Here is a 19,942-nt window from a genome sequence, read left to right as displayed (position 1 = left end):
GCTGCCACCATCTTGGTTGGGGTAATTTGTATATAGTCGCTCTGATTGGCTGGTGGGTGTGGCTTAAGGCATAGCAAAAGTATGATCAATTTGCATGTTTGTCTTTTATTAGTATAGGATTACTTTTTGTCCCATAAGTATGACAGATGTAGATGATAGTGAAGTTTCCTGAAGATGTGATTGCTGGGCAGACTCTCACTTCACAAGAGCCTTTTCTGTGGGTCCTGTGCCCGGGAACTCAGCATGTCACATGATCACTGTCGGCTCCTGTGTTTTAGGTTGTTGGACAGTTTGGAAGAATAACTTTGTTGTCAGCATAGCAGGCAGGTGTAGTCCTTGGGGAGAGAGGAAGTGGCATTTCACAGGCAGAGAGAGGTCCCATTCAGTGTGGAAGAGTGGCCGGAGGTGAGGCGTGTGTGCTGGGGCTGGGTTGTGGCCAGATCATGAAAGTCCTGCCTCAGACTTGTCTCCAACAGGCCATTTCTTCTCGGCCCTGCCAGGATCGCTTTGCTGTGGTGGTTGATTTTAATGAATAGGTGTGACTGTTTTGAAAAATTTGCTTTCCTCATTGGAGAACTTTTCTGAGCAAACATCACATGGTTTAATGCAACTCAATTCTCAATAGATTATTTTCTTCTATTGACACGTGGACCGGAATCAACCTCCATCTCTTTTGCAGAATTAATTTTCAGAAATCAGCAGTGATACTGTTGGCTTGCTTTTCTATATAGTAATTTAATAGGAATCCCACAGAACTGCACCCACATATTAGAGTGAAATTTCAAAACATGTTCACAGTCAGTCAGCCTTTAGACTCTGTTGGACACTAGAGGAAAATGAGCTCTGGCTGTGCAGGTTCCTGGTCTTAGGCGGAGGGATTCACTGACTTCCTACTATAGACTGAAACTAGGAAATTGGAAAAGTGGGGGAATATAATGGAATGAGCTTTCTAAGTCTTTTTTTTTTTAGTTTTTAATAATATATGAATAGAAATTTTGACATGTATAATAATTTTCATTCTTAAAGCAATTTAAATATATCCCATAACAACTGAGGGAAGTATAATACTGTGTGTGTGTGTGTGTGTGTGTGTGTATACATATGTCTATATATTCAAAATAGCTCCAATAAAATCTGTTTTGTAAAGTGTTTTATGAATTGACTTTTCCATGTGTCTAACTCAGGAATGATTGACTCTTTTTTAAAAAAATAAAAACCTTTTTATTGATTTCAGAGAGGAAGGAAGAGGGAGAGAGAGATAGAAATATCAATGATGAGAGAGAATCATTGATCGGCTGCCTCCTGCACGCCCCCCACTGGGGATTGAGCCTGCAACCCAGGCATGTGCCCTTGACCAGAATCCAACCTGGGATCCTTCAGTCTGCAGGCCGATGCTCTATCCACCAAGCCAAACCGGCTAGGGCAGGAATGATTGACTCTTAAGCAAAGGAAGCTTCCAGTGTCTCATGACTTAGTAAAGAAAACAACATATAGTAGATTTTTTTGTTCTCTAAAGAAAGACTATAGCAAAATACTATGCCTGCTAGGTAATCCCTGTAGGATTTACTGAGTATGTTTAACCCTACATATACTTTGCACAGAATTGTTCCTGCTAATATTATATAGTGTCATGTGTTGGAGATCCCCTAGTTTCTGACCACAGTTCGATGATTGGGGTGGACCTCATGCTTGTTTTCATCCCAGAGGTAACATCTCACTTGTGCTGTGAGTTCACAGGGCCTGTGTCTTCCTTTGTGTTACAGATGCGAGTATTGCCACAAGGGCTTTAAGAAGTCCAGCCACCTGAAGCAGCATGTGCGCTCACACACGGGGGAGAAACCTTACAAATGCAAGCTCTGTGGCCGCGGCTTCGTCTCCTCCGGGGTCCTCAAGTCCCATGAGAAGACACACACAGGTCATTGCCTGCCCTGGGATTGTATGGTTCTCTATGTGTTCATGGAGTTGTGCACCGCTGCCACTATCCACTTCTGGGACATTTTCATCACACCCAAAACAAACTCCGTACCCCTCCTTGCCTCAGCTCGACGCACCCTCCACCTGCTTTCTGTCTCTGTAGTTTCCCTTCTGGACGTTTTATGGAACTGGAATCCTACAACCTGTGGCCTTTGTCAGTGGCTTCTCTCTCTCAGTGCATGTTCACGGCTCATCCACATAGCATGGGTATCAGGGCTTCATTCCTCTGATGCCCAGTGGTTTCCACTGTGTGGTTAGAGCCCACATTCTGTTTCTCCACTCAGCAACACTTGAGGTGTTTCCATGTGGGGCTGTGCACATCTGCATGTAGGTTTTCGTGTGGATATCAGTTTTTATTTCTCTGTTTAGGAGTGGAATCCTTGGTCCTATGACAATGCTGTTTACATCTTTGAGTTCACCAAACTCATTCATTGGTCCTCCAGCACTGGAGAAGGGTTTCGGTTTCACTTCTCATCATAGCTCAGTGTCTGTCTTTTATTAGGACCATCCTGAGAAGTGGGAACTGGGATCTGATTGTGGCTTAGATTCACATTTCTCTAATGGTTAATGATGTTGAGCTTCTTTTCATGTGCATATTGAGAAATGTGTATTCTAATCCTATGCCTTTCTAAAATTAGATTATACTCTTATTCAGATGTAAGAATTTTTTAATAGACTATCAGGTATATGATCTTCAGTTAAATCTATTACTTTTATCTCCTTAATACGTTTAAGATGTTAATAACGTATCTGTTTAATATTGACATATAGTCTGTATAAGTTTTTATTTGAAAACTAGAGACCTGGTGCATGAGTTCATGCATGGGTCGGGTCCCTTGGCCTGGTCAGCGATCAGGACCAATGGGGGCCATCTCACCTAGTCCCAATTGGGCCTGATTGGCTCCAGCTGGCCGGGGGTAGAGACTGCGGGAGGTTGGCCGGTCATGGGACATTGGCTATCGGAGAGCACTGACCACCAGGGGGCAGCTCCTGCATTGAGCATCTGCTCCCTGGTGGTCAGTGCGTGTCATAGAGACCAGTTCTGCCCTTTGGTTGATTTGCATATTAGGGTTTTATTATATAGGATAGCAGTGCACTGCTTAAAAACATACAATGGAACAAGGAAAGGTTTTGCAGGCTGGTCCGTAGGTTGGTGGGTAGGCAGTGGCTTTAATGGGTGAGAGCAGGTCACGAGCTCTGAAGGCCCTCTCAGGAGGCAGCAAAGCCGTTGCAGTAGAAGCCATGTGCCTTGATCCTGTGGGTTTAGGAAGTCGGGGTAGCCCCTCTGTGAAGAAAAGACAGGTCAGAGAGAAGTGCCCTTTTTGGCGTGCTTCCGTGTCATCAGGAGAGTGGCCTTCTTGTTCAGACTCGTGTGAGAGTGAAGCTGTGTAGAGGTGTGTAGGCTCTTCCTTGGGGCCCACTCTATCTCTTGCTGTAGGATGTGAAAAAAGATGGATTTGAAAGTTTCTGGAGTGGATCCCACAAACACATTGCTGGTTTAAATGTGAAAGACCAAGGGGCAGAGAGAGAAAGGCTCTTGGAACTTTGATTTCACTGGGAGTCTCGGAAGATGCGGTCAGTGTCCATGTTCTCAGACAATGTCCAGCTCCTGAAAACAGGCGACCATAGCTAATGACCAGTCTTTGGCTTAGTGAACGTCTCTCTGTTGGCCTTGACTACTTACGATTCTAAGATAACAAATACGTGTTTTTCCTCATTCCCGATGTCACAGGAGTAAAGGCGTTCAGCTGCAGTGTTTGCAATGCTTCGTTCACGACCAACGGCAGCCTCACCAGGCACATGGCGACACACATGAGCTTGAAGCCTTACAAGTGTCCATTCTGTGAGCAGAGCTTCCGGACCACAGTCCACTGCAAAAAGCACATGCGGAGGCACCAGGCAGGCCCCTCTGCCACATCAGCACCTGGAGAGGCCGAGGGAGGAGGAGGTATTGTCCATTTGTTGATTTAAGGCTTATTAGCCAGATGCTAATGTAGTGATAAGTTAACGCACAAGTCACAAATAAAATTAATTTTTTTCTGATTATGAAGCAGTATATGCTCTGTGGAGCACAGATTCAGAGAGGCCCGAAGAGAAGTTCTCTCACTAGTCACCGCAGACCAGTCAATCAGTCTCCAGGATGTGTAGTCTCCCTTCCACGTGGACACGTGGACAGACGGAGATCTTAATTTCCTAGCCAGTAGGAGTCTGCCACAGTGCCCCATGTAAGGTTGTGGCCCACTCAGTCTTCCCTCCCCTGGTGTGTATCCTGGATGTATTTGATACTGTTAAACACAGGTCTCATCAGTTCAAGCAGCTACACGGATCCCATCATGCTTTGTTCTGTCCTCTCCTGTAGACATACGTGGAGCTTCACCCCACCTCACTGTAATAGTAAGAGCCTTCAGGGACCTGTGCTCCCCACGTTCACTGTCTCATTTAATTGACATGAGAACTATGGTTTGTGAGACTTATCTCACTTTGTACATGAGCCTGCTAAATGTTAGACAAGCTGATTTTCCCAGTAACTACAAGTAGTATGTAATTCCAACAGTATTATTTTGTGCTTGTAATTTTGGGGCTTATCAGTTGATTTATTTTGATCAAATTCCACAAGTAAAATTACAGTGTCAAGAATGTACACATTGTATATTTTGACACAGAATGCCAGTACACAGCATTTTAGTATTTTTAACCGATGTTAGTCCATATACAGGTTGAGATATGTTAGTTTGAACACATGTCACAGGGTGTCCCGTCTGGTGTGGCAGCACTGTGTATCACACATTCATATATGTGGAATGAACCTGCAGAGACAGGGTGTGTGTTTAGCGTGTACTCAACGAGATTGTATGGCCCCTCCCCAATTGCTTACTCCCCATCTGCTCTGCTGGACAGATAGCCATGGAGCTTTTTCTTCTACTTGGGAGAATACGTCTTTAAATGTACTTTACCTTCCTCAAGTAGCAAACCCAACTCCACTGCAGAGCAGCTGTTCTTCTAGCTCTCCAGTAGCTGCTGCTCAGTGTGGATGTGTCTGACCTGTTATGTTTAGTCAGAGAGCTCCAGCTTGTTAATCTGATAGTACCTGGTGTAGTCTTTATCTCTTTTTTTAAATTGTCATTGTGATTTAGTGAAATAAAAAGAAAGAAAATAGTAACTGTTTTCCTTTCAGTGAATTGAAAAAAATATAAGCCATCCATATATTATTTCTAGAACCCCCTAGTTTGCAGCCAGTGACAATAATCTCTTAAGTCTAACATGTGTGCTCCTGCCCATCAATCAACAAGGCATCTAATGGCATGAGGTCAGTGCTGTGAGGACCGATGTGGGGGCTTGTTACGGCTTCACCAAACACTGTGTGTAGTTTCACCACACACTGTGTGATGCTCCCCTTAGGTCTTGGTGTTTTCCTACTTTGGATCAGTGACAAAAAGACCTTACATGAAATCCCTTGTCAACAGAAGAGAAGTCACCTGTTAAATTATTTTTTTTTTAACCAAACCTTGTAATAGCGATTTAATTCCTTGCTGTTGACTGATAGTAAGCCTATCTAGCCTAACAATGCTGTCTTATTTTATATCTTCTGTTTATTGTGTTATATTTCACCACCCCTTGTTACTTAATGGCTTTTTGTTATGTTGGTTTTGTTCTGGGTGACTTTAAAATTTTTAATACAGTTATCCATATTTCTTTATCAGTGTTGATGGGGCCTCCATCTGTAACCTGCTGCCCCCAACTCTTTCCAAGTTTTTTTGAGAATGTGGAATTTGAATTCATTATATTTTCTTTTTCTGGAATTCCTACTAAAAATGGCTGTCTCCCAGGACTCTCCTTCTCTCCCTCTCCCCAAGCCTTTCTTCCCTTCAGTTCCTTCCTCCCCCACCCATTTCTCCCATCTTCTCATCTTTGGTCCCTATATTCTAAGAGAAATCATCCATTTATTTTTTAAATTCACTCATTTGGTTTTAGCCACTGTCCACTTTGCTAGCTAGTGTTTCTGTTGAACTTTTTTCAAAATTTTTAGCCATCTATGCACTAGTGACCTGCTCACAGACAGACTTATCTTCCTTCTGTACATTTTCGTAGCGGATTATTCTTGTTTTTAATCAGGGTGAATATGTCCTTACGGTCATTGAGAGAATACATACACACATATATATTTAAAGACATATTTTCCTTTCAGTAATTGGGGGCTGTTTGCCAGTTTATTGACTGGGCCTTTTATGGGCTGCTGCTTTTCTTTATTTGATGATAATTAATTTCCTGTCCATGTTAACAAATGGGTGACTATATTTATGAATACCCATGGCTGATGTGGACACTGACAGGCTCAGCTCTCTGCTGGGCTGGCAACTGCCGGTAAGAAGTGAACCTTTAGGCATAGTATCCTTCTGATGTCACGGGTCCTTCCCCAAGGCGCATCCTTCTCGGACTTCCTTTCTGGTGAATGTGCTTTAGTTTCTCAGTACAATAGTGATGGGAACAATCTCTTTGAATCTCAAATGTAGCTCCACTGAGTAGTAACTAGTAAATTAGTAATTTAACCACACGTACTCGTTTAGTCTAATATACTTGTTTTATAGAAACACATTTTTCATTGGGATTTGACCCTTTGCCTGTACTTCGTTTAGATATATGCATGGAGGAAGAGGAAGAAAATTCTGAAAGAAACGCATCTAGAAAGGTTCGTCCTGAGGTCATCACTTTTACAGAGGAGGAGACAGCGCAGTTAGCCAAAATCCAGCCCCAGGAAAGCGCCACAGTGTCAGAGCAGGTGCTGGTGCAGTCGGCTGCCGAGAAGGACCGCATCAGTGAGATGAAGGACCGGCAGGCCGAGCTGGAGGCTGAGCCCAGGTTCGCCAACTGCTGCTCCTACTGTCCCAAGAGCTTTAAGAAGCCCAGCGACCTTGTCAGGTAGGCGTGGCCTTGTGGGTGGGCTTCATGCTCTGTGTCCCTCTGGCCATTGTCACTGCCGTCAGGGGGGCCGTTTCTGAGCCTGGTGCCACTAAAGGCACAATGACAGGTTTCCTGAGTCTTCACTTCAAGCTGCTGTAGATTTTGAGGCTTCCTTTTAAGCTCATTCAGAATGTTAATTAGAAATGTGTTTGCTCTGTAGATTGCTTGTACTTATTTCTATGTAATAGACTATGGTAGTCGTGAAGTTCTAATTGGAGCTTAGTGATTCATTGAAGAGGACCTGGTGCAGCCTGTAGTGGGTACTGCCGGCCCCCACACTGCTGGTCTGCGAGAGCTCTTGTTTTCAGGACAGTGAGCCCTAATTTTATTGGCCTTTCAGGTTTCATGTCTTTTGGATTTGTTTATGGTTTTTTTTGCAGAGAGTGAAACTTAAAGGTTTTGTTTGGCTAAATGTATTTGGTACCTAGACCACGTAATTTTTATTTATATGGATAGTTACAAATTTAAAATCATGAAGTTTGCTTGAATTGTGTGTCACATAAAAAGGAAAAACACTGAATTGCCAATGCTTCCTGGCTAGACATGTTCGAATCCACACGGGAGAAAAGCCATACAGATGTGAAGAGTGTGGGAAGAGCTTCACTGTGAAGTCCACCCTGGATTGCCACGTGAAGACTCACACAGGTAAGAGTGGGCTGCATCGCTGGTGCCCGACTGTGGCGTCTTGTGTTTGTTTTCTTCTTTGTATTGTGCACACATAAATACTTCCAAATTATGGGAAGCATAAAAACCAGGAACCATGATAAATAGATATAAAGGATTTTTCATTCCTGATGTGGGAAAAGTAATCTACAAAACACTAAGGAAAAGGGATGGGGCCTCCAATATCTAGTTGTCAGTTATCTTGTATTCTCAATCAGACTTAAATGCCAAAGAGATTTTTGGTTTATTGAGGTTTTGTAAAAACTGGAATTTGGCATCTGATTATAGTTATATGGTAGTAATTCTTTTTATGTGGGGGACAGATCTTATAAAAGAAAAAAATTAATGTACAATTTCCACAGCCACTTCTCTCCTTTATCTGACTTCAGGGACTGAGGTTAATTAAGCTGTGCTGAGCCTTTGAGTCCTGATTCCGCAGTGTGTCCGAGTGGTGGGGAGGCGGGTGCCGACCTCCACCTGGCTTGGACCTTGGCCTCCGCTTCTGAGCCACTGGTCTGAGCCTCCAGGAGTTAAATGACTCTCAGTAAATGTTAGGGTTGTTATTATGATTTGTAGGATGATGACTATTGAGGTAATTTATAGTCTTAATTTTTGGTTATAAGCAGAATTAACCAAAAGAGCACAATGGAGTTTCACAAGTTTCTATAAAGCCCCATGATCCTTTTCTGATGGGTTAATATTTGGAACTAAGTAAATAGTACTTGAACCTACTGACATGCCTCTACTGTAGACAGTTTTTCTGTTTTGTTAGGTTCTGGGTGTTTGACCCTCTTGGAGGCTCTGTGAACTGCTGGGGTTCAAGGGGAGCACCCCACCTGTTCTTGCCTCACTAGTTGTAGCAGCCCGCTGACTGCTCAGGGCAGGTGTGGTGACATTCATGGTGACTGCACATGCTGGGATTTCCAGTTCGCTCCGTGCACTTGGGAAGGAAAGCAGTGTCTCTGAAAAATGTCAGGGCCTCTCTTGTCCTGGTCTGCGTCCCGGCCTGCCCGTTTCTGGGGGAGCAAGACCGCAACATTTCTGCTCCTAGGACTCTCCTGGGCAACTTGATGCTCATGATAGGGCCCTCAGGTGCCTGCGAGGTCTTCATGACACTCTGGACACAGTGGGCACATGGTGCTAGACCCGGGGTTCTGCAAGCCCAGAGCTCACGCTCCTGGGTGGCCTCTACCTGTGCTGGCTCTTGGGTGCCCCCTTTTCAAGAAAGAAACTAAAGAGCTGAGTCATCAGTATGCCCTTTGCAGAGTCAGAGGTGGTGGTGGTGAGAGCTGGGCTATTGTCGCTCTCAGGAGGAGGGACTCTGTTCCCTTTTAAACCCTGGGTAACAGGCTCCACACTCACACTGCCCACCCTGCCATGGATGTGACGCTGACTTTCGACCCTTCACAGGTCAGAAGCTCTTCAGCTGCCACGTCTGCAGTAACGCCTTCTCTACCAAGGGGAGTCTGAAGGTCCACATGCGCTTGCACACTGGAGCCAAGCCCTTCAAGTGTCCACACTGTGAGCTGCGCTTCCGCACGTCTGGCCGGAGGAAGACTCACATGCAGTTTCATTATAAGCCTGACCCCAAGAAAGCCAGGAAGTCCACACCACGCAGTGCGTCCGAGGGGCTGCAGCCCGCCAGCCTGCTGAGCCCAGCCTCTGCTGACCCAAATTTGCTGATCATGAACAACTCGGTTCTGACTGGCCAGTTTGATCCAAACCTGCTTCAGCCAGGACTAGTGAGCCAGGCCGTCCTTCCTGGCTCTGTGTCAGGTATGGCTACAGCTGGCGGGTGGGGACTGAGTAAGGGCCCTGAGACGTATCACATGTCTGCAGATGTGAGAAACAACTCTCCCTGTGTCCGTGACCTGGGGTGTGATCAGAGCCTAATGAAGGCAGTTGCTATGTGAGATGTTGGCTAGTCAGTGTACCCGCTCTGAGCCTCGTTTCTGATCTGGATGGTGATGTTCCCTCACAGGTGTGTTTTGTGATGATTGAATCAGACAGTGTGTGTGTATGGTGTAAAGTGGGTTTTAGTGTTCCTTCACCAGATCATATTGATACATACATAAAACTTAGGTTTTCCTATTGATACCCATTCCTTCCTGTTCTTTTTCCATGCAGGTGGCAGTGACTGGACAGTGTCTCTGACGGATGGGAGCCTGGCCGCCCTGGAAGGTATCCAGTTACAGCTGGCGGCTAACTTGGTTGGGCCTAATGTTCAAATTTCTGGAATCGACACCTCTGGCATTAACAACATCACATTACAGGTGTGGCACCTGCCATGGTTTTCTGTGCTTGAATGTAGTCTGAGTCACACAGCATGAAACTTCATTACAAATGTCTGTGCTGCCTTTCAGATTGACCCAGGTGTCTTGCAGCAAAGCTTACAGCCCACCAACCTGCTTGCTCAGCAACTGACGGGGGAGCCAGGCTCGACCTCACACAACAGCTCCCTTCAGACACCAGACAGCACGGTCCCAGCCAGTGTGGTCATCCAGCCCATCTCAGGCCTGTCCTTACAGCCCACGGTGACGTCTGCCAACCTGACCATCAGCTCGATGTCGGAGCAGGACTCTGTGCTGACCACCAGCACTAGTGGTAAGAGCCACTCCAATGGGCTTGGACTCTGGAGGGTCAGATTTGTGCTCATCATCATGAATTTGAGTTTAGGATGCTGTGATGCCATTTCTTCTCTTTTTAAAACTCACTAAACAAATGTCCTATGCCTTAACTGATGTTTATTCAATATATGCATGTAGATTGCAACATTCACGTAATTAATTTTGTCCCATTGGCTTCCTATTTCATAAGGCTTTCTTATCTTTATAGGTGAAGGAATTAGAGATGACTGCTTTTTTTTCCCAAATCTTTCTCATTTTGAAGTAACATTTTCACTAAAGTATTTTTAATATAAGAAGAGAATATTGCATTTTAAGCCCAGCTTTGTTTTGTTCTATAATGATAACCAGGGACTCAAGACCTCACTCAAGTGATGCCATCACCAGGCCTGGTGTCCACCTCCAGTGGCCCCCATGAGATCACCCTGACCATCAACAACTCCAGTCTCAGCCAGGTCTTAGCACAGGCTGCTGGGCCCACCACGTCATCCTCAGGGTCCCCACAGGAAATCACTCTGACCATCTCTGGTTAGTCATTCATGTTAAGCAAATTTTTACCTGCAATCTAAGTCTGTCTTATTTATATTCTTTCTGTACACTCAGCTTTGCATAAAGCCAGTGCCCAATATGTGTTTGTAATTCAGGAAAGAAATTCAAGCTTAGTGACAATGTCACTGCTCATATTTGATAACAGAAAAAAATTTATAGTTCCGTCATTTCCAGTTTAAGTGATTTTTTTTCTCACATATTTTTTTGTTTAGCAAAGAGCAGAAAACTGTTGTGTCACAAGTCTCATTCGTGCTCCATTAAGTGAAAGGAATATAATCCACATAAACTGTGCATTGTCAAAGATTATAGGGAGCTTACTCACCTACTCTTTTCAGATTCTACTCGGATTATGTATACAAATGTGACCTATGGCAAACATTGAGAGGTAAATAAACAAGTGAGAATACCATTTGACAGTGAAGGTCACTTGAAACTGGCAGAAGGACCTTATGAGTCTGTCACCAAGCCCACGCATTCTGCCTCAGACTGCAGTATTCTTGTCAGGTGTTTCTTCTGCGTGTCATTCATGCCCCCAGCATGTTTGACCTGTTAGCTCGGAGCACATGTTATGGGTGGCTCTGCCCACAGGTACCCTTGGCTGTGCACAAATATTACTTCAGTTAAATTTTCCAGTCTGTTAGCCATTCATAAGTCATTTGAAGAAAACTTGACACACACTGGGTAAAAGGAGAGGCTGGTCCTCATCTCCCTGAGTTACCTTGCACATATGCAGTGAAGATTCTGTAACCCATGTTTTCAGGCCAGTTGTTAATGAAAAGCTGTGTGAAACAGAACCAAAAAGTGAATCCTAGCTCTCCTGAAAATGGGTACTGTTTCATTTGCCCGTACTCAGACCGCCGTGTGCGGCTTCCTGTCCTGTTGTCTCTTTACAATCCTGGAGGGTGCTGGTAATGACAAAGCAGAGTGCAGCATCCTTTTGTCTTCTGATGATTTTCCCTCCAGTTCTGTACTGTTGGCTTGCTTATGCCTAACTTGACAGCAGAATTTTTTAAAAGCAACTTGTCTTTGTCCAATCTTTCCCAAGAATTCTTTTTGGTACTCACTGAAATGTCAGCAGGTTTAACTCTCATGTTCACCTGCTCCCATACTATTTGGTTCTATTACATGTGACATTAGCTGAGGGGCTGGCATGAGCAGGTGTCGGACTCTGCTGGGAACACATGGCGAGTGCGCTAGAGTGGCTGTGAGCCTCCCAGTGGCAGTGAGCCCCTCCTGTCAGACGTCCAAGGTGCCGCAGCTCAGCTGGCCGCCTGGGAGCCAGCTAAGGGAGGTGCTGGTATCATTTTGTAGTATCTCTTTGATCCTTTTTAACACATTTTTTTTTAAATATATACTTTATTGATTTTTTACAGAGAGGAAGGGAGAGAGATAGAGAGTTAGAAACATCGATGAGAGAGAAACATCGATCAGCTGCCTCCTGCACATCTCCCACCGGGGATGTGCCCGCAACCCAGGTACATGCCCTTGACCGGAATCGAACCTGGGACCTTTCAGTCCGCAGGCTGACGCTCTATCCACTGAGCCAAACCGGTTTCGGCCTTTTTAACACATTTTGCTACACCTGGTGGTCCATCACATTGGGAAATACTTTCATTTAGGGAAATGTATTTCATAGTCTTATTTTCACTTTTTTCTATAAACATGGTATTATACGTTCATCACACTTGCCAGAGTGTCAGTCACCATGTTACTTTCAGATATTACAGTATTAATTTTCATTTAGGTCAAGACCTTATTCAGCACAGTTCTGGTGGAAGCAGTGAGCTAAACGGGACGATAAGATTGTCCGGGGCTACGGTCAGTAATCAGTCTGCAGGTGCCACCCTGACAATCAGCAATGACCAGCTTCTCACGCAGAGTGCAGCATTGACCGCTTCAGGTATGAAACTGACGGTGACATTGTGGGATCTGAAGGTCAGTGGAAAGGAGTGAGTCATCCGTTAGCACAACATCTCAGCCCCTCGTCCTGTCACATGCAGTGTCATTCCACAGTGGTTGATGGTGATAGAGGTCTCTGTAGAGTTATCAACCAATTGATAATTCTATCTCTTAAGGAACAGCAGTAAGTAATGGTATTCAGATACCTAGGACATTATGTATTCATGCACGTGGGCACTTTGATGGCTCCATGAAGCTGCCCCTTCCCCCCTGGGCTGTGAGGTCCTGGCTCGTCATCCTCTGGGCCCTGCAGTGTGAATTTTCTGCCCAGCCGCAGTATGATAACACAATTGAAAGACATCCTTCTAAGGCAGTGGTTCTCAACCTTCTGGCCCTTTAATACAGTTCCTCATGTTGTGACCCAACCATAAAATTATTTTCGTTGCTACTTCATAACTGTAATGTTGCTTCTGTTATGAATCATAATGTAAATATCTGACATGCAGGATGGTCTTATGTGACCTCTGTGAAAGGGTCGTTCGACCGCCAAAGGGGTCGCAACCCACAAGTTGAGAACCACTGTTCTAAGGTGTTGTGGTGTAGACTTTTATACAAATAAATAAGCACAATTAAAAGGAAATGAGCTCCTATAAAATCACAGCTTCATAAGTAACTGTTAGCAGTTTAGGGTGCCATACCTTTCTCATGTTCTTTACCTTGTAGAGCTTTGATCAGTGTCTTAGCCCTCTTATTTTCTAGCTCTCTAGTTCATTTTTTGAGAAAAAGTTTGATCTACAGGTACTTGTACCCACAGCTAGATTTTTTTCGTGCTTCATTGAAATGCTTTCTTATCCAGTAATTCATTTATTCAGCAAGAGATTGTGTTGTGTCCTGGGTGTAAGCATTGTACTAAGTCTGAGAACATGATACTGAGCAAGACACACATGGTCCCCTGGAATTTTGGGTCCTAGAAACTAATAGAGCACAGACAGTTATTAAAGAATTCATGTAATTACATAAACGATATATACAGGAGATAGAATGGTGCCAGTGAGCAGGTTAAAGGGGATTTGACTCAGTCCGGGTGACTTCTCTGGACACTGGGCTGAGCAGGGAGTGGCACTATGGGCCCATGGGGAACACTTCTCCCAAGAGAGTGACGTTGTGTTACAGGCCAGATAATCTCTGCTGAGCTGAGGCAAGATGCCATGGTGTAGAAATTGGTTGGATCCAAGGAGGGCATGGGCCCCTCGAGACCTTAAAGGAATTTTCTGTCCATCCTCTCATTTGCTGAAGGGTAAACTGAGGCCTGAGTGATTAGGAATGGTCTAAACAGCATATTGGCAGATCCAGCACCCCAGCGTCTGGCCATTGATGGTTCCCACTAGGTTTTGGGCTTTAGTCTGCTCCAGGCTCTGTTCCTCCTGCGTCTGCTCACTTGCTCAGTTTGGGGCTCTGGAATCTGTCACAGAACTTACTTCTTACTCATTTGAAATGAGAGGTGGTTTGTTTATTTTTCAACTAAGGGGAATTTTGTTTTATGTTTTAATTGGCTACAAATTAGCACTTTTGGGTTATAATTTGGTCTATAATAGGTAATACATCTGAGGTATATCATATACTTTTAAGTTACAGAGCAGACTTTTTTTGAAAGTCATCCTTGTGTCTTTGTTGTTAAGAATGAGAGGTGTTTTCTGATCACATCCAGAATCCTGTCCCTGGGCTGTGAGATTATCCTCTTCCCCGCTCTGTATGGGTCATGTTGGACCAGCAGAGTGGAAAGAGGGTTAGCAGACTCTGGAGTGTCAGGAAACCAGACTCCCCAGCCTGCTGCACTGGGGCTGGGACTGGCCAGGGTGATGTGACCTATGTCTCTAGTGAGCCCTCGGCACACTGATGCGCAGACAGGGAAAGTGCCTGATGTCTTCACTGACATGGTTTTTATGCTACTTGGTGATCCTGGAGTTTTGATCAGGTGGAGAGAGCGGGTGGAATGAGGACACATGAAGAACTCTGAGGCTGTCTCGGCTCCAGTTTTGAAACTCCTGCCATCTGGTTAATCAGCATGAAGGGTCTCCCTTCTACATCGGCCTCCTTGGACACATGGTGATGGTACCTCTCGAAGGTGAACGTCTTGGCATCCATCTTTGAACAGTCCTGAGTTAGGAAGAGACTTCAAATAACTACTCCATTCTTGGTGTTAAGCGCATCTGTAGAGAGGTTTGCCTATTCCATTAGTACTACTTACAATTAAGTAGCTGATCCCATCTACACAGTATTGGTCAAGAGATTGTCTGATTATTGGGCAGTATTTACCTTAGAGTCAAAGTCACTTCCAGGATTCAGGCCACACCAGTAAGCCTAGGCATTACAGTGACCTTGTTTCAAATTAATCATGCCATTTCTAAGATAAACTGCTAGGGAGCGAATGGCAGACTCAGGCAGCGTTTCTGTCCAGTTTTATCTGGATGGCCTGTGTTCAGGACAAGCAGATGTGAGGTTGTAACAGTGTGAACGTAAGCAGAAAAGTCACCTGGACTGAGTCAAATCCCCTTTGACCTGCTCACTGGCACCATTCTATCTCCTGTATATATCGTTTATGTAATTACATGAATTCTTTAATAACTGTCTGTGCTCTATTAGTTTCTGCATGGGGCCTGATGGTTGCTCAGGGATCGGTGGACTCCTCTCTGTGGCTGCTCTCTGGTCCTCCTGGGACAGGGTCCTGGAAGTTCTTGCTAGAGTTTCCTTCCGTGGTGGTAGCTGTGACGGAGACTGTAAGGTCAGGTTTTTATTCTCCTTTCACTGTTCTTTCCCCCTGTTATACTAAAACAGAGTATGTTTATGTACAAAGACATTTAGGAACTGTAGAAAGCTTGCCGTAAAACTGGAATCAAAATCAAAGATTCTGTGGTTTCTGTGATGCCATTTCAGAAGCTTAGATGGTGCAGGTGCTGGTGATGACAGGCTTGCTCCTTTGTGAAGAATGTCCTTCCCACTCCCCCAGATTTTCCACTGATCTACTTGCCTGGCCTTTCTTGTAGAACTTAGCACTGCAGCCGGCAGCCTTTCTTCCACGGCTCCCGCATCCCCATCTGCCCTCTCTGCTCAGAACCTGGTCATGTCTTCGTCAGGAGTGGGAGGCGAGGCCAGCGTCACCCTCACTCTGGCTGACACTCAGGGCTTGCTCTCAGGAGGACTGGACACGGTCACACTCAACATAGCTTCTCAGGTAGGTGCACACCTGTCCCATCATCATGCAGTTATGCACTCTGTCAAGGGGTGATTGGGAAACTTCATTAATTAGTTCTTCTCAAATATGTGTTTGAACATTTTCTTTTGAAATTGAAGGTCTTTTTCTGATTTAAAAAAAAGAAAAAGGAATATATTAAGTGCAAAAAGGGGAAAACAAGAAAATTCAGACAATACAAAAAAGTATTCCTTTAAAATTTTTACTTTCCAAGGGAACTACTGTTAACCCCTTCCCCAACAATTTTTTTGTTAAAAACGTTTCTTTTTCAGACTAATTTTTTTATTTTGGTTCTATATAGTATTTTTGATGCTGGTTATGAAAACAGTTTGTAACTCGTCTTCCTATAAACCATATTTTTTTACCATATTTTCTTAGTATACTCGTCAACGACTGAAAAAGAACATTTTGTGAAAACGAGTATACACGTTTCTGCCGGGGAAGGGGTTAACATTTTAGTGTATATTCCCTTCCACACCTTCCTGTGCACATATACTGACACGTATTTTAAAGTTTTCAGGAAAGAGTTCCTGTGTATTTTGTGCCATGTAAACTTTCCATCTGCCTGCATTCTGAAGGTCGTCCCCATCCATGGTTCCAGCCCAGGCTTTAGTGGCTGCACAGCATTTAGTTTTACAGATGAGTTTACTGAGGGGCATATGCTGCATCGAGGACTCCATAAGTAGTTATTTATGTGCTCAGACAAGTCCCTGCGGGGGGAGTGCAATCTCGGAGTGTCTGTGTCACATAATGCATTGAGTGAAGATGCTGAAAACTTGGGTAGCTTTAATTAGAAAATCGTAAGTAATTAATGTATTCATCATAACTAAAGTAAGAGGTCAGTGAGCAGTTCTTTGCATTCGCTAGGTGACAGTTTTAGCCTGTCCCTTGGATGCAGCTGGAGCCAGAGCCCCCCCCTCGGCCAGCGCGAGCACTTGGGAATCATGTGCCCTTGGGGAGTGAGATTATTGTAATTTCTACCTTAGTGTAAACCAAATACAGCAAAGGAATAAATTGATTCAAGTAACCGTGCAAACCAGAAACAACTTTCATGTGCTACTTCAGTGGATTCCAACTGACCATTGGGTTTATTTTATTGGACTTTGCTTATTGAATCAAGGCATCTGCATTAAGAATACTTAATATTAGCAATTGAAACAGCAATAATACACTAGTAAGTTACATCGTGTTTAAGTTTTTAATTAAACTTTTTATTTTGAGATAATTGTAGATTCACAGGCAATTGTAAGAAATAATTTAGAGAGAGCCTGTGCACCCTTTATCCAGTGGATGCTAGGGATAGCATCTTGCAGATCTGTAGATGGTGTCACCTAGGCGTTGCCATCCACAAGGTCAGGCACAGACCGTGTCCACCTGCAAGGACCTCACCCCTCCTCCCGGATGACTGCTAATCCGTTCTTCTGTAGCTTTGTCATTTCAAATCAAGAAGGAATTGTCATTTCCCCTTGATAAGCCCACATGTGCTAAGAGTCTCCAATATCATCGCTTTTGGTTGGGAATGTTAAGTTATGAGCCAGCACTAGTTCTTAGGTGTATCTGAATTTCTGGCCAGCAGTTGTATTTACCTTTGATTATTAAAATAGGAGATATGAATTTATTAATTTTGATTGACACCATTTTTCCACATTGGTATTGTGCTAAGAGTGGGCCAAAAGCCCGCAACAGATACGTAGCAGATGGGTAACCTTCCCTTGTAAGGGAGTCATAACACAAAGCTTTGCTAGTACAGATGGCACCGTTTCAATCTATCCCATGTTTGGGTAATACAATTCAATACATGGATATACCTAAAATACCATCATTTCACCTTTTTTAAAGGCATATGGGAAGTAAAGAATCCAAGTCAGCCCTAGCCACTTTGGCTCAGTGGATAGAGCATTGGCCTATGGACTGAAGGGTCCTGGCTTCGTTTCTAGTCAAGAGCACATGCCCAGGTTGTGGGCTCGATCCCCAGTAGGGGGCGTGCAGGAGGCAGCCAATTGATGATTCTCTCTCATCATTGATGTTACTATCTCTCACTCTCCCTTCCTCTCTGAAATCAATAAAAACATTTAAAAAAAAAAGAATTCACATATGTGAAACTTTAGACAATAATAAAAAAAAGAATCTAAGTCAATTTAAGAAGCTCTGCTTGTCTGGAGTTGTTCCCCACCGCCTGTGTCCTACCCATTGCCCTGCTCTGTCTGCCTCACAAGTGTCTTTCCCGGAGAAAGTGGACCCAGCGTTCTGTATGGGTGGAGTTTTTTAAAGCCATCTCATCCCTGAGTGGAGGAGCCATCTCAGTCCTCCCCACCTCCATTTTTTATCTTCCCTGTGGGAACCCAGATTGTTTTGTTCCCCTGGAGACAATGAAAAACAGCCTCACCTTCAGCTGCAGGGGACCTGACATTTGCCCAAGTATCCTAGTGACCCCTTACCCTTCATCATTAGGCACTGATGTTGAGTCTTCAAGTTAGGATGCTTCAGATGAGAGTCTGGATTCTGCGTAAGGTATGTTTAGAAGTAGCTTTGATTTTAGCAGTTCTAGTTCTATAGTGACTTGTTTATATAGATTCAGCATTTGTAGTACAAAGTCAGGTCATTTAAGCTTCCCCTCTGCAATCCCATCCCGCTGACCGTATCTCTTATTGCCTTGTCTCTGATTCCCAGTCAGTGGAGAAGGGTGTGCTGGAGTGGTCATAAGACTCATAGTAGTTCTGTGTAATACAGCAAAGGGGTATGTGTATTTTTAACAAGGAAACATTCTTTATATGTAGTTTATAACAACTTAATGGTCTTTAACGTGCTTACAAATTTGTGTGACCATCACCATATCTACTTTTAGGACATTTTGTGACTTTGTGCCATTGGCAGTTAGCCATCACTCCCATGTCCCCCTGGACCCCAAGTTCACCCCATGCTGTGCTGTGTCCTCCAGCCTCTGGCAACCACTGATATACTTCCTGTCCCTACAGATTTGCCTGTTTGGATATTTTCCATAAATGGAATCATATAATGTGTGGTCTTTTGTGACTGGCCTCTTTCTCTTAGTGACTGCCTTCAACATTCATCCATGTAGCCTGTGTCATACTTCATTCCTTTTTATTGTCAAATATTTCATTATATAGATATCACATTTTGTTTACCCAGTTCCTAGATATTATGGGCTGTTTCCCCTTTGTGACTACCGTGAGTAGTGCTGCTCTGAGCATTCATGTACAAGGTTACAAGCGGACATAGGTTTTCATTTGGGGGATAGATACCTCCAAACTAAATTGCTGATTCATATGGTGATTCTGTGGTTACCTTCTGAAGACCTGTCAACTTGTTTTCCAAAATGACTGCACCATAACAGATCTTCTACATTATTACTGGATATGATAATGTTATGATGTCTACAGTAGTGATTATCCTTGTTTGGCAGGGTCAGCAGTTCCCAGCCTTGCTCACCGATCCCTCCCTCTCAGGCCACGGAGGAGCAGGCTCACCACAGGTCATCTTGGTGAGCCATACCCCACAGCCAGGGTCCGCTGCTTGTGAAGAGATCGCCTACCAGGTACAGGGCACACTGTCACTCACAACCATTCATGCTTTTTAAAAGCACAGACTCAGACAAGATGGGGAATGAGGAGGTGGGTCTCCAGCAAATCCTGAGTGTGAATGGTATGATCTGTGGAGGGTCCAGGGACAGCACGTGCTGAAAGGCTGAAACTAGATATTGTTCCTTCCGTGATTTATTGCACCACAAAGTGAGAGGTAGCAAACAATAATGTGTATGGATCTAGTTAGAAATTTATTAACATCTTCTACTTGCCTACTGATCAGATCTCACATGCCATTTACTCCCATTTAGTTTTTTCATAGGTTTTCTTGAAAGATCTTTGCTGGTCTTCTATAGACTTGTTGTATTTCCTCTCATATACACAGTCATATGTGTGTGCGTGACCTATTTGTCATTTGACTAGTCTCATTTCTTAAAATGCATGTTGTCCCATATTCAGTGAATGATAGTTCTAAATATAAA

General features: G+C 44.1%; 1 protein-coding gene across 2 annotated transcripts in view; it reads left to right on the top strand.

Moving 5' to 3' along the window:
- ZNF236 (zinc finger protein 236) overlaps positions 1–19,942 on the top strand; it is an 80,834-nt gene that overhangs the window by 53,933 nt on the left and 6,959 nt on the right. For both annotated transcript variants that reach the window (XM_015562757.1, XM_015562758.1), the window contains exons 18-28: positions 1,764–1,915; positions 3,707–3,922; positions 6,609–6,891; positions 7,475–7,578; positions 9,007–9,372; positions 9,724–9,869; positions 9,960–10,200; positions 10,572–10,748; positions 12,514–12,669; positions 15,713–15,900; positions 19,343–19,474. In XM_015562757.1, coding sequence (XP_015418243.1) covers positions 1,764–1,915; positions 3,707–3,922; positions 6,609–6,891; positions 7,475–7,578; positions 9,007–9,372; positions 9,724–9,869; positions 9,960–10,200; positions 10,572–10,748; positions 12,514–12,669; positions 15,713–15,900; positions 19,343–19,474 — 2,161 coding nt within the window. The remainder of the gene's footprint in view (positions 1–1,763; positions 1,916–3,706; positions 3,923–6,608; positions 6,892–7,474; positions 7,579–9,006; positions 9,373–9,723; positions 9,870–9,959; positions 10,201–10,571; positions 10,749–12,513; positions 12,670–15,712; positions 15,901–19,342; positions 19,475–19,942) is intronic.

Source organism: Myotis davidii, unplaced genomic scaffold (assembly GCF_000327345.1).
Source record: "Myotis davidii unplaced genomic scaffold, ASM32734v1 scaffold96, whole genome shotgun sequence".
NCBI classification, from domain to species: Eukaryota; Metazoa; Chordata; class Mammalia; order Chiroptera; family Vespertilionidae; genus Myotis; species Myotis davidii.
This window is presented reverse-complemented; position numbering and strand designations above follow the sequence as displayed.